We start from the raw sequence: 14,262 nt of genomic DNA, 5'->3' as shown, positions 1-14,262 counted from the left end.
ACGACAAAGTACTTCGAACTTAAACGAACAACATTAGACTTTCTTACGAGTGAAAAAATAACAAAGAATCAGGCAGTTTTAAGTACAATGCAGGCCCTCATAAAGGACACTTTTGGGTGCGTAACTAAGACTAGCCGCTCACGAGAATGGTTTTCGACCAAGTGTGGAAAGGGGAGACGGCCGTATAGGTGGTTTGCAACCAATCTCCAGAGACACAGGTAACAATGGTGAACGGAACAAATGCTGGTGGACGAACAAAAGTAGCTAATGAGATATCCATTGTTTACGTCCACCAACATGGCGGCCATGACGTAACGTGCAAACCACCTATACTGAGCCCGACTCGAATTTTGAAGGTTTTTTTCGGATTAAATCACAGTCTCGTTATCTATCGCCGATAGCACTGACCCACGAATGAACTAACTCGATTTGATTCATATGACCTTCACCCATTTGAAAGCCATTTACGTGATCAGTTTCCGTTACGGATCCTCATTTTTTATTTCTTTCTCGTTTCATATTCAGTCAGTCACCTTTTACTAAACAGTTACAGTTACTGCTATTGTTCATTACAAACCTAATTGGCATACCCTTTTTTCTCGAAAATATTTACAAAATATATTTGCAATTTGTTGAAAGTATTTGTGAGTAGATTCATGTTCCAGCCAAGTCATTTTGAATTTCAGTGAAAGCAGAAGTGAGTTTCTGCAGGCGTTTCTCTAAAGTTTTTTTGGTCAGTGCATTCTCTTGTAGAAGTATGCGCATCTCATCTTCCACTTCCGAGACCTGCAAAAGATATAGAACAATAGATTGTATTAATAATTTCATCTCGATTTCTTCCAAATAAAAAAAAGGAAACGAAAAACATAACCTTTCCGTTTTTTTTCTTCTTTTCTTAGCATCAGAACAAATTACTGGTACTTCAGTTTAAAGGCAAGGGGACACATATCGATACTTGATGGGTAAATGACGCAGCGATAATTCGTTTCTTGTTACATGATGAATTTGTGAGAGAATTTGTCCCTGCAACAAAACTATTTTTCCCCAAGAAGCCGCCCAAAATCCAAATTAATTGAATTTCTGCAAAGATCGCAGTGTTGAAACGAGTCCAAGCGACTTGGTCTTTTCGAGCAGAGCTCAATGTCGCAGCTTGATGGCGCCTAATGCGTTCTGACCATAAAGACTATCAGTGTAAAGTCCCAAGGTTTAGAGGGGTTCATCCCTACCAGACTCTGATTTTCTTTGCACCAAAACATCCTGTCACCTTGTGCCTTCCGGGCCAAAGGTGCGCGACTTTTTCACGCTAGCGTTTGATTTCTGCAGAATGAAACCCATTTGGATTTTCATAGAGCACTGCCATATTTTTAAAGAAACACGAAACAGCCATGATTCAGCCGAAGAAAACGTGCCTTGGTTGTGCAATAGTAGTGATGATCAACATGATTTTCGGTTTTCTTTCCTTACCCTATTATTTGCTCGTTCTATCTCCTGCTGGTTTTCATTGGTTAGTGTCTGAAACTGTTGCTCGTGCGCCCGTCGTTCTTGTTCTAGCTGTTTGCGGAAAGCATCATCACATGCTTTTAATCTCTCTACGGCGGAACTGAGCGTTTTGAAAGAGACAAAAGTCGTATGGTTATAAAAAAAAAAGTAATAACAAATACATCAGGTGGCAACCTGGTCAGAAACATGTCTACATGAGCGTCAAAAGGAATTCAGGATTGCTTTGGTTTTGTATCTAGTTTGCGATTTTCTCTCAACCAATCGCATGCAAACTAAAATCAATCACCTTTCAATCACTCAATTTTTCCCTAACTTCTTGACTTAATTTTCTCTGTTGATTTGCTGATGAAGTGACTCTCGCTTTGCTTCATCAACACTTAATTCTATGCACTCTAAGTTTCCTAGAGTTCTTGGCTAACAATAAATATAAATCAAACAACAGGCCTGAAATTTTTTTCAGGTCTGATTTTCACTATTGCTCAAATAGTGCTTTACTGCGAAGGATCGTGCTCATATACGTAAAATAAATATAAAAACAATACGAAGAAAGCTTTCGTCTACCAGCAAAAAAAATTCTGAGTGCTTACTCGGCCGCCTTCACAGCTTTGTCTCTCTCTTCAATCAAAGTGTTTTCCTTTACTTTAAAGTTATTTCGCATCTCAAGAACTTCTTTCTCCAGCTTTCCTATCAGTTCACTCTTTTCTTGCCATTTGGTTTTCAAAATCCTATTAGGACAGATGACATTTAGATCCTAAGTAACAAGTACAATTTTACATTGAAAAGCTTCCACTTACCTAAGCTACCGTTGACCAACACAGGAGGTGAAACATCACTCATAAAGTTGAGAAACTCGCAAATTCGTAACTTCTTATATACTTTAAATATAAAATGAAGTAAGGCGAAACTCTTCCGTCTTCCTAAAATGTACCTGTGTCAGCTTTTTTGGGGAAATTCAGTTTATTTCACAAGCGCAATACCTGATGACATACCTGTGATTTTCCTTACTGGTTTCTAACTCTTCCTGTGTTTTCCTCAGTTCTTGTTTGAGTGATTCCTTGCGGTCTACGAGTCCATCCAATTGTTCCTTTAACGTTTCAGCAAAAACAACAATTTTTAGCAAAATAGAACGCCTTTTGACGGTGTCTCGTGAAACAAAGCTCAAGGCTATCTCGACAACCAATCAGAACAACGTAAATATCAAGAGGAGCCAATAAGAATTCAAAGAAAATACAGGTACGCGGCTTCAAGTGCGAGAGAACTTAAGCGCTCGCTCTGCGACTAGTTTGGCAATGCATCTGATTGGTTTAAGTGGCACGAGATTTCTGGACCAATGAAATTGACTCCTTTGGACTCTAATCTGAACCCTTTTTTTTCAAATGATCGGAAAGCAAAAGACTTGCCACGAGTCATAGCAAATGAGGTTTCACCCTTCAACTAACAGAGAACCTTACCTGTAACTCGTGATTCGTTGATGTCTCAGCAGCTAGCTGTTCTTCAAAGTTTTTCTCGCGTGTTTTGCTGTCTTCATTCCACTGGCGCAGGTCAGAGTCCTGATCTGCAATTTTCTAAAAAAAAGATAAAATTGTCATATATCACCATTGACAAGGGATGTATAGTTACTACCTGTGTGATTAAGGACTAACCTGTTTGAGCTTCCTGATGGAGTCCGTTTGATCCTCTATAACTTTGGCCTTAATAGCAATTGTTTCATTAGCACTCTGAAAGAAGAAGGGTGAGTGGAAACTTAAAAAAAAAAAAAAAAAAGGGTCAGCTGCAAGTTTGCGATAGGGATTTTAGTGGAACATCAGAGCAACTTCAATATTCGAAAGATTCTACACCAATGAAGCAACCAACATTAAGTATTAAAAGGCTCAAAAACGCATAAAGGAACGTGAAGACGATTGACTTGTTTCATCAAATTAACCACAGCAGCCGATAACGATAATATACAAAGAAGGAGCCAATGGTAACCAGACTTCTAACGTAGGAGGCCCTCAGCGACCGTGTCGCGATTGGCCTTTGTTTTGCATCTGATTAGTCGTGAGGATAGCGCGAGTTTTCTGGACAATCGCAGAATGCAGAAGAGCAAAATCAGCGCACTCCCGGATTACATCCAACGCCCAATCAAATGTTGCTCTATATCTTTCCTTACCTGGCATTCCTTTTTCAGTTCACTGACTTCAGCAGTTAGCGCCTCTATGCGAGCCTCCATTCTACCACGATCCTGAGCAAGGGACGATCCTGTTGACAACAAACAGCACATCTCTTACTCAGTACCAATTACTCAGTGAAAAGGTAGGCTTTACTGCTCACGTTTCCAGTACCTTGTTGGGCAAGCTCCTCGCTCCATAGTTTTCTCTCAGTTCTCAGGCCTTCAATAACTGACAGTTGGGCTCGTATTTGAGCTGTCAACTTATCTTTGTCCTAAAAACAAACACCAAAATATCTACAATCTCAGACAAATTAAATGGAAGATTTGGCCACCTCACTGACCCATGATTGTCTCTATGAATGGCCAGGCTTTTAACTCATATATACATGAAAGGATTTCGTCTTGACCATGAGTCAGAAACAATCTTTAAAAAACAAAAGCTAACTCCACATTTAAATTACGAGCTTCGTTGCTGAAACAGTTAAGGGTCAACCTTTCGCTATACGAATTAAAATTGCTTTAAGAGCCCGTCAAGTATTCACACAATCAAGACAACCATTTTGCGTTTCAGTTTGTGGCAGAAATGTTCAAACAAAAAATAGCGTCTGCCCCATGTGTCTGATGTTGACACTTACCTGTTCTAGGGCTTCCAGTCTTGTCAACTGCTTATTAGTCTCCTTCAATTGTTCCTCTAAACTTTGTATTCTTTCCTACGAAACAAGACAACATCATTAACATAGCTTTACAGACAACTCCGTTGCACATACTTTTTTTCCCTTAGATTTGCCTTACAGTCAGATAAAACCGACTGGAGGTTAACTCTAGCCTTGGGCTTTTACACAAGAAATTCAACTTAGAAATTTTTTTTTATAAATTTAAATTCACATCTTTATAAGAGCAACCGGTCTTGATTAGGTTAGGACATTATGGTATAGGGAACACTGCAATATCCCTGGGATGATAAATTTTCCCCAATGGGTACATCTGCATCGATAATTGCGGCCATACCTTGTACTCTACGACAACTTCTTGCCTCCCTCGCGACAGCTCACTAATTCTCCCACGTTGTTCTTTCACCATCTATTTACATATTAACAAATAAAAAGATCAGTGGTTGCCACAGGCAACAAAACTAAAAGACAAGCACAGAGAGCGTTTAAGACTGTTCATCCGCAAAGCGAACGAAGCGTGTCCAATTTTTGTCGTCCATCTCTCGAAGTACACCGAGCGCGTCCGACTCCCATCGACCGATCGCCGAAGAACATAAAGGGTTTTGAAAACATTCTTCCCACAAAAAAAAAAAACACGAGTAATTAGAAATATTTTGCAACCTTAGTTAAAACATGAAAAAGTAACGTCGCTCATACAGGTCTTGGGACTGAAATATGAGCAGCTTCAGAAAACGTGTACACTATAAATAAAAGGAAAAGAGGAAGTATATACCGAATCGAAATATGGCGTCCAAGTTCTGGACTCACTAGCCTCGTCTTCACGTGGAAACATAAAAGGATTATCACATGCGCGAGAATCCAGTGAGTCCAGAACGATGGCAGTTCAAATTGGGCGCCATATTTCGATTCGGCGTATGTCCCCAACAACCAGCTTAAATAATGACTTTTTAATAAGAACTTACCGCTGTAAGCTCATTGACCATATTAGTTGCTTTGCTCTCCTTCTGTTTTATCATGTGTAGAGCCTCTTTCTGTTGCGCACACTCATCACTCACTCGTTCAAATGCGTCTTGCAGCTATTTTGAACAGAGAAATGGAAAAGGAAATGGAATCAATCTTGTTACTAGGTCTCTCGCAAGTTTTTCTCCATTCAAAGTATTTCGGAACTGGGCAACAAGAGTAGAAATTGTAGATAGATTTCTAACCAAGTTTACTGAATTGGAGTGTGAACGCCAAATTTATCTCAGATTTCTTTCATTTTTCTCCTTATCCTTCAAGGAAACCGTAAAAAAGGCGAGATGGATATCTCCTAATCACGACATACGGAAGTACTTTGATAGTTTTCGAAGTTTAATTCTTGCTAGTTTTTGTTGTTGTTATTTAGACCTCACACGAATTCCCAGTAATCTACAGAGTGTCTATTAGCGTTACAAACCTCGCTGAACTTATTAGCTTCAATCTGTAGACCCATTCTGAACTCGTTCTCAAGTGCAGCATAATCCAGATCGCGTTTGTTCAACCTGTAATGGAGTGAAGACAGGAAGGTGTTGGATGTCTGTCTAGTGCGAAGGATTCGAACCGACAAGATTCGAGACTTGGATCCTCTGATTTAGCAGTTGCACACTCTACCAACTACGTTACAGGCAAGACAGACAAATGCTGAGGTTCATATAGCGATAGACGTCCGGCACAATGCATTACATGTGCTCAGTAACCAGACAGAAAATAAAACTTCTTAACACAATTTCACCTCTTTTTTACAATGCCATCCCAGCTACTCGCACAAGGGTACTCAGAAAATCAACCAAGAAAGCATTGCAGGTGGTTACTTAATCAAAGAGAAAGACTTGTGAAAAAGGGCGAGTCTGAAAAATCTAACGTAAATTGCTCATGTTCGTGATTTTCAATTCACTTTAATCTTTTTATCCTCGGCCATTAGATACTTCCCCTTGATTCCTTTCCGCATGGTTTGTGTCTTTACGTCAAACCCATGTAATCTTTTGTAGTCTCCGGCTTCTGGGTAACTAAAGTTGTACATGGCGCCGGAAAATATCCCGAAAACTTGTGACGTGATAAGATAACGAGCTTTTATCAGCAGCGTTGTTATACTACAGACTGAGAACCTTAGTTCGCTTGGGTCGCCTTTTATTCACTAGTGGTCAGGACTATCAAAAGGCTACAGACCACGGTCACTTGTCGCCAGTTTCTTCCTTACTTGTCTTGATATTCTTTAATTATCTGCTGGTGAAGACCCTCTTGCTTGGCAGCCTCCCGGTCTACTATTTCCCGCATCTCCTTCCCGTCCACTCGCACCAGGCCTTCCACCGCCTTCCTGCCATCAAGGAATAGTGATCACTAAGATTTGCGTGAAATTATCGGTTTAATCATTACACCATTTAAGACTCGTTGAGAACTATTTTCTCCTGACTGAGAATATGGTAAAATTAAAGAAAAAAAATGAAGGAAATCCAGAGGAAAACAACTTTGGTATATGTTACTGCAGGACTCTAATGTACTGTTATGATATAATTTGCCTCTTAACTAGTTTACCTGTGTTCCTGCTCTCTGTTGGCGAGGAGTTCCTGTAGTTGGTGGACCTGGCTTTTCAGTTGTTTCACTGAGTGTTTTGACAGTTCACACTCTTTTGTTAAGGCGCCTACTTTCATCTGCTCCTGCTGAAGTTGTGTGACCTTAAAAACAGCAGAACTATTAAAAGGACTTTGGTGAAACTCACCTTGTAGATGTTTAAACTCCTTTTGGTGAGTTTTACTAACCGATTGACATCGTTTTCCTGACATTTCTGATCTCTGAGGCCACATTTACATTAGCAAGCTCTCGGGAGCAATTCAACTTGACAGTAAAGCTCTTGGAATTGCACTGGTTTCCTTAACTATGGTTTGTGATTAGTATAGATAATTTGCACCACGCTTTCGGCAACCATTCAGACACTAGGCTGAAATCAGTCGCGGGTTGACAACCCGCGTTTTCCCGCGCTTCAGACAGTTTGCTCAGTGGCATTTGCTTCAAGTTCTGATTGACTCCTTGTGATACTTCTCTGTTCTGATTGGTCGACGTGACTTTTTTGCTTTCGATTTTAAAACACTTAGTGGAAAAGCGCCGTAAAGCAAACCGGTTACGATGGCGCAAAAATTCTAAGGAAGGAAAGAAAAATGACAATAAAAATAAAAACTAAAACAGCAGCTTTGATCGAAGCCTATACAATAATTTGAAACGCAAACTAGGTCTTGTCTGATCACTACAACTCCCGGAAATTCATCATCTAAAAAAAAAAAAGAAGGAACTGACTGGAGTTAGAGTGGATAACGTACCGCTTCAGCATGTTGTTTAATCTTTTCAGTCTCCATCTTGCTAGTGGCTTGTTCCAGGGCTCGCAGTGCTCTTTGCTGTTCTTCTTCATTTTCCTTCAATCTCTTTACCTCTTCAGCCAGCTCGACATCATGGATCTAAAACAAAATTGTAAAAATCAGGAGCTTTTGTGCAACACGGAAAGCTTGAATGACTTTGGTCGTCCTCCATGGGACGAGCAATTAAAAAAAAGCTTCGCCTCACGGTCTGATTTTTTTTTTTTGTCTATTTACTCCTTTTCTTTTTCGCTTTATTTCACAAGCTGTAAATGAGTCAAAGGTCGGCACTCGAACTAACGCTCACACCTGTAATTCATTTAAAGATTTCTGTAAAGAATCCTTAGTTTCCTTCTCTTTGAGCAATGCACGCTTCAGGCGACAGCTCGCCGCAAGAGAAGCCTCTCTTAGTTTCTTCTCCTCTGCCTCTATAAAGTAGAAACACAAAAATACAAGAAAATTGGAAAAGATAGCCGGGGAACTCGATAGTGAGGTTCATAACTGATATTGAAGATACAGAAAAAGGTTAAGCCCTTCGATAATCATTCTTACACACAAGTAACTCGGTTACCTATCACATTAGAGCAAACCGTAAAAGAAAAACAAGAGAACGAAAAAAAAATCGTTCCACTCTCTGTTGTGAAATCGGTATGGTTATGTGACCCGCACTTTTTGTAAGACAATTTCCCTGTGTTTTTAATTTTCCTGGACGATGGAGAAACAGACGTCCAGTTGACTTCAGATAATTTTTTAGGAGACATTCAAAAACAAATGTGCCGAGGTAGTGAGGCATTTAATACTGTTTCTCTGACTTGGAAAATTTCTCACTACTAGAAGTCTTCACATGCCCGAAACTTTCAAATTGAAGGAAAACACATGTCAATTCTTTCTGATCCAAAAAGTAACAAGAAAAAGCACCCAAACCTCTCTGTTGAAGCTCTTTGATGGCTTCAACCATCCGCCTTGCAGCTTGTTCAGCTTTCCATCGTCGCTCGCGCTCAGAGTCCAGTTCTTGAATGAGTGACTGCCGAGTAAATTTCATAGGAAAATTCATTACTTGACAAGGGAATTCCGCATTAAATTGCATGCGAAAACCGATGTAGCAAGAATCGCGAAGCGATGAGTGCGATATCGGTTTTCAAGTGCAATTTAATGCGGAATTCACGAGTGAAGTAATGGATTTTCCTTCAATCGCATAACTGAATAAAAATGAGAAAAAAAAAGGAAACAGCATCACTTAAAATTTTTATGTTTACGTAGATGCGAAACAATATCACTTAGCCTCGTTTTCAGCTCGCAATTCCACGCTAAGTACCTCGTTTCGTTAACCAATCAGAATGTGAGATTTTATTCAATGATGCGATTCTACCTTAGTGAATTCAACAAGGAAACTATAGTAGATTGAGGGGAGAAGTACTTATCAGATCTTTTTAGTCAGAGGCTCAAAGAACTGAAAAAAAAAAGACCAAGTCTAAAATTCACTGACCAGGAAAGTTTCGTCATCTTTTGGATCCCTAACAGGTCTTCCCTTCAATGCAGCCTTGCCTTTTATCGTAAAATTTCTCACTTGTTCATCCGATGGTGATGTGGAGCTTGTTGACCCCACAGCAACATGAACCGCTGGCTTGGTTCGTGTCTTTGTCTGCCCTGGCTTCTTTGAAACTGGAACGCGTTGAGTTCTTTTCGCTTTAGGTGAAAGTTGAAATTTTTTTCTTTTGTCAGGCTGTTCAGTTGATTCAAAATCTTCTGAAGGGCTATTATCTGAGAACAACGACGTCATGTTATGATACAATTGTACTCTTTCACATGAGACTTAATAGCGTGCTGGCCGGACCAACACTCAGGGTCTTAAAATAATTGAGAAGAATTTGCTACCTTTCTATAACATCAAGAAATGGTTAGATATTCTAGTCTTCTCGGATAGGGACGAATAAATGGAGGTCCCGTCTCCTGCAGGGTTGGGGTGGGAGACGTTAATTTCCTACACACGAGATTACTGTGTGATGGATGTCCTCCCCTGGGGTGGGATAGGTGGGAGGGTGGAGTAGCACGAATTGTTCCTATGTTCCTTTCTAGTCCTCCCCCACTGCAAAACTTAATGCAGTGAAAATGGACTAAATTAAATTGGTCTGTTTTTCTTTAGGGATAGAGGAATTTTTGGCAAAAGAGAATGGGATGAAAACAGATTGAAACGAGACATACCACCGAGACAGTATCTCTCTCCTTCCCCATTCAAAAGAACATTTTACATTTGTTTCCCCCCTAATAGGGAGAAAGTAGACTTCAAATATTTGTTTTATGTGTTTATCTGTGCATGTACACATCTAAACTGGTATTAGCGCATTTGCAAAACTGGCTGCCTGCCTCCTTAACATCTGAAGTTAAATAGCACCCTATCACCCTTTCTTTCTTCAATAATTCACAATTCACCTAATGTATGTGATGTGGTCAGGATAAGGGAATACAACCTTGTGTTATTTTGGCTGGTACCTAAGGACTTGAACACCACCAAAAATGAGGTACATTTTAAAGTTTAGACGAGATAAATGGTACCATCCTCCTGATTCAAACCTACCACGCTCTGCACTTGGCTTTCTAGTCTGCCTTGAAACCTGCACTCTTTCCTACAAAAAGAAAATCATCATTGATTTACACTCCATTAAACCATCCTTTTTTTTTTAAAAAAAATCTTACCACAATAGTAAGTTTGTTGACCTCTGTTAATTCTAATTTCCTTTCCAATACATGTACCATAAGTAATCCTTGCCTTTAAAAAAATAGTTCAGACTATTAAATTTCCCTAAGGGTAATGCTCTCCAACAAGTCACAATGATGTAGGCCTCCACTCATTGTGACATAATCCTCCTTTCTTCTGACTGATCTTAAAATTAAAGTCCTTTGACAAATTCTGGAGATCCCCTTTAGATCTTTAACAGGACTGCACAAGCTATATCCACCAGAAACAGTAATTTCTACATTCTACAAAAACTTGGAGAGCATCTCCTTGTAGTGAAGGATCCCTCCAGGCCAACTAGATCATTTCAATGTCTTCAAGCTCCAGTTGTTTAAAGATTGGACAACTCTATCCAATTCAGGCAGGAATCTCTCTCCAATGGAAATTTCCATAGATTTTGTTATCAATTTAGTTTTTTGTTAGCAATTTATCAGTTGGATACTGTTATCTGCCCCTCAAACAACCGAGCCCAGAATGGATATAGTAGCACGTAACTTACTGTGTTGTGAATCAGACGGTTGAGTTGATGTTCAAGAGTCTCTAAACGCACCTCATGATCAGCTGACAGGCTTACTTTAACAGCTCGCTTCTGCAAAACAAAGTAAAAACTAACAAAAAAAAAACAAAACAAAACAAAAAACAGGAAAGCAAGCGGATGACCCAGTGATGAGAGTGCTTCCCTCCTTCAGGTTTAGTCTGGGTATCATTCCTTCACCTGACACTCCAAATTATATCATTCCAATCTGGGAAATGGTGGCCAAATAACCACCCTGAGAAGCTGCCACAGCCTAAGTTCTTTTTTTTTTTTCTTATTATTATTATTTCAGTTGTCTATCTAGTCCTGGTTCTAGTTGTTCAAAGGATGGATAATGTTATCCAAGGGATGAATTGCCATCCACCAGATAAGTGTCAACAAAACATACTGTGCTATCTGCTGGATACATATTTATCCAGTGGAAAGCATTATCCACCTTTTACCACCCATAGGATTTTAAGCATTAAGATGGTATCAAGTGTTATTTGTCTCTCAACAAAAACAATCCTCTTTTCATCTAAATTATACACAACTAAATTATACACATTAACCAAATTATACATAACTTGATTCATAAGTTTCATAAGTTTTATAAGTTTTATGAAGACATTTGATCCAGTCCCATCCATGATATCAATAGAAGGCTCCTCCATTTCCCTATTGGTCCTCTAAGTCTAGCATAGTATTCATATAAACTTTTGAATTCTCCATAAATTACTTCTGTTAGCCTTGTGTCTACCTCTATTGAAAATCTGCTATTTTAAAATTCCAAGGGTATGTAACTTAGTGCAAACCTCAGTAGGGTTCTCTGTTCTTTTCTCATCTCCAGCATCAGTCTCTGATGACAGAGGTCCTCGTTGCCTAAATCTGTCCAGTGCCGAGTCAATCTTTGGAGTCAAAACTTCATACTTCGTTTCTTTCTGAAAAATGAAAAATCTAAATGTACACAGCTCTCCAGGCTACAATGACACTACTTTTAAAGACAAAGTTAACCTGTACAATCTCAAGAAAATATTAACTATACTTTTACAAAATTTTAGAATTCACATACCATGGGGGTTTCAGAGGAACTTTCTGATTTTAAATATTCCAGGTAGTCATCCATTTCTGTAAATTGTCATTAACAAAAAAATAGTTTTCTTTAAGAGAAAGTCCATCCCAAGAAAATCAGATCTAAAATATAACATTAATGAAAGGAAATATCCCTCTTTTAAGATGAAACAAGATTACTAAAGAGCACCACAAAAATATGGCATTTATCCAACAATTCTAAGTAAATATTACAAGCATCATTCATCTCATTGCTATACACCATCATTGTTCAACATGTATCACAAGCAAGACATTCATGATTCTTTCTTGCTAAAAAGGAGAGAAAGGGGCTTTCTGTTCATATTTGTGCAAATATAAACACCACTGCATCAGAAACACTACAAATTAAAAATAAACACTGCCTATTTAATCTTGTGATTATAGTAACTAACAAAAACAAAGAATTTAACCTGGAATATCAAACATGCGGTCTCTTGTTGCTGCTAGTTTCCCAGTCCTGTCCAGACCATCTAACACTTCCACATTTTTCAGTGAAGCCAGTACACTGGATCGATAATCTGGTATTTCACAAACAGGGTTGGCTTCCCCATACAGTGACAATGTCAACTCTTTCAATATTCTGCAGCCAGCAAGACAGTTAATAAAATGATCCAGTGAACTAAGCTGATTTCCATGGAGATATAAGGTTCTTAAGCTAAAGGAGGATCCATGAATTTTCTTGAGGCCTGAGAGATCATAGATCACATTGTAGGATAAATCCAGCTTGGCTAGATTCCTACAAGAAAACAAATTAATCAAAAATGTTTGAGATGTCAAACCCTCCCTTGCTCCCTTGTAAAACAAATTTCCCAAATCTGTGTTCTTTTGCCACTCCCATCAAAATATACTTTGGCACTAGTAATCTTTTAGTTTTTCCTAAATTTTGTAACAAATCAATTAATTTGCATTTCATTATCATAATGATGTCTAACTAAATATATGCTTTAGATTTTAAGCAATAAATAGAAAGAGAACGATCTCGAATAATAAACAGCAGAAGCTGCAAAGAGCGTGCCTTAAACTTGCAATATCCAGACTACAGAAATCCCCTCCTACCCCCAACCCTCTACAACATCTCAAAAAAAAAAAAAAAAAAAACCATGACCTTAAATTTTCTAATCCTTCTACTACTCGCAGTTCATTGCAGGATAAGTTGAGGGTTTTTAGACTCTTCAAACCACCAAGGCCTTGCATCCTTGTGATGCGATTGGACGACAGGTCAAGGCGTTTGAGGTGCTGCAGTTTTCCAAGGTTCTCTATCACAGAAATGTTGTTGCAGTGTAAATTTACGGAGAGTAATCGTGGATCTAGATTTATGTCAAACAGACTGTTAATCTGTGCATCTATGTAACAGATTTCTTTTGAGAAAGAAGTTGACACAACATCGTAACCACCATCTTCGCTCCTGTCAGCTGCCATTTTGTCATTTCAGCTTGGTCTCAAAATAAGTGAAGTTGGAGTTTTGCTCGTAAATTGTGAGTTTTCGTTAAATCCATCGATAAATTTCACTCGTTCCATCTTAATTTACTTCCTTCACTTCAAAAAAATACCATTAATCATGATGCAGCGGCACTAAAAACACAAAAATTACGTCTCAACCGCTGCAAGTACCCTGTTTTCCCCCCTGTTTAATTAAGCATTGTTTTTCAAAATTGCGCCTTATGGAGTTGTCCGCTGTGCACTACCAACAACTACGTGGTATAACAGTCATGTGGTGGTAAGATTTGTCGTTTGCTCTTCCTAACGGCCCACCTTCAAACTTCAGGACGCAGAATGTTGGAGAAGGTTTCAATCAGTCATCATAGATTAGTTTTTAACATCAAGACCATTTGCATACTTACCACTCTCTTACAATTGTAACTGCACAACTAAAGTGTTTGGAAAAGGGGAAACGCAATATACGGAAGTGTTATGTTTCAGAGCATTTTCGAGCACCTGTCCACTGAGTCAACGGAGAGTCAAAAGTTATTTGGAATTCTATTGGTTTTGCTTTACTGAGCAATATGACTGGTAGTCTGATGGTTTAGGAAATTTGTGCCCACCTACTCCTCCCCACCTCACCCCTACCTTCTTCACTCCTTTAAATCAATCAGTTGGCGAAGTAAACCACTTGGTGATTCGCGTTTACCCTTGCTTAGCAGTTTCCTTGTCTGTTTTACTTTTCGTTCTCATAAGCTGCTTGTGTTATTATACTTTGTACTGAGTGGCCATTGTGG

The 14,262-nt window shown here is 39.0% G+C and overlaps 1 protein-coding gene across 2 annotated transcripts; it reads right to left on the bottom strand.

Annotated features, from left to right (window-relative positions):
• Positions 1-472: 472 nt before the first annotated feature.
• Positions 473-13,711, bottom strand: LOC111336292 (leucine-rich repeat and coiled-coil domain-containing protein 1). Of its 2 annotated transcripts, none has more exons than XM_022942352.2 (24): positions 13,152-13,711; positions 12,457-12,782; positions 12,006-12,061; positions 11,749-11,874; positions 10,919-11,008; positions 10,261-10,309; positions 9,172-9,446; positions 8,610-8,709; positions 7,995-8,113; positions 7,653-7,787; positions 6,874-7,013; positions 6,539-6,655; positions 5,759-5,843; positions 5,286-5,399; positions 4,661-4,732; positions 4,288-4,362; positions 3,825-3,924; positions 3,653-3,741; positions 3,144-3,218; positions 2,952-3,065; positions 2,490-2,584; positions 2,088-2,225; positions 1,465-1,600; positions 473-786 (listed from the first exon to the last, which is right to left on the bottom strand). In XM_022942352.2, exons 1-24 carry the CDS (start codon positions 13,463-13,465, stop codon positions 655-657), a joined length of 3,072 nt encoding a protein of 1,023 aa, XP_022798087.2. In that variant the 5' UTR covers positions 13,466-13,711; the 3' UTR covers positions 473-654. The 2 variants fall into 2 exon arrangements, with proteins under 2 accessions (XP_022798087.2, XP_022798088.2); XM_022942353.2 differs by having other exon boundaries at positions 9,172-9,371.
• Between the last annotated feature and the right edge of the window lie 551 nt (positions 13,712-14,262).

This window comes from Stylophora pistillata, chromosome 3 (genome assembly GCF_964205215.1).
Source record: "Stylophora pistillata chromosome 3, jaStyPist1.2, whole genome shotgun sequence".
NCBI lineage: Eukaryota > Metazoa > Cnidaria > Anthozoa > Scleractinia > Pocilloporidae > Stylophora > Stylophora pistillata.
Note: the sequence above shows the minus strand (reverse complement) of the source record. Positions and strands in the feature narration are given on the sequence as shown.

Excerpts from the sequence above, each read along its gene's own strand:
- LOC111336292 (XM_022942352.2), bottom strand. The coding sequence starts at position 13,465 with ATGGCAGCTGACAGGAGCGAAGATGGTGGTTACGATGTTGTGTCAACT. Across the intron at positions 11,875-12,005 it reads GTTCCTCTGAAACCCCCATG|AAAGAAACGAAGTATGAAGT; the intron begins GTATGTGAATTC and ends TTCATTTTTCAG. Across the intron at positions 3,925-4,287 it reads GACTGGAAGCCCTAGAACAG|GACAAAGATAAGTTGACAGC; the intron begins GTAAGTGTCAAC and ends GTTTGTTTTTAG.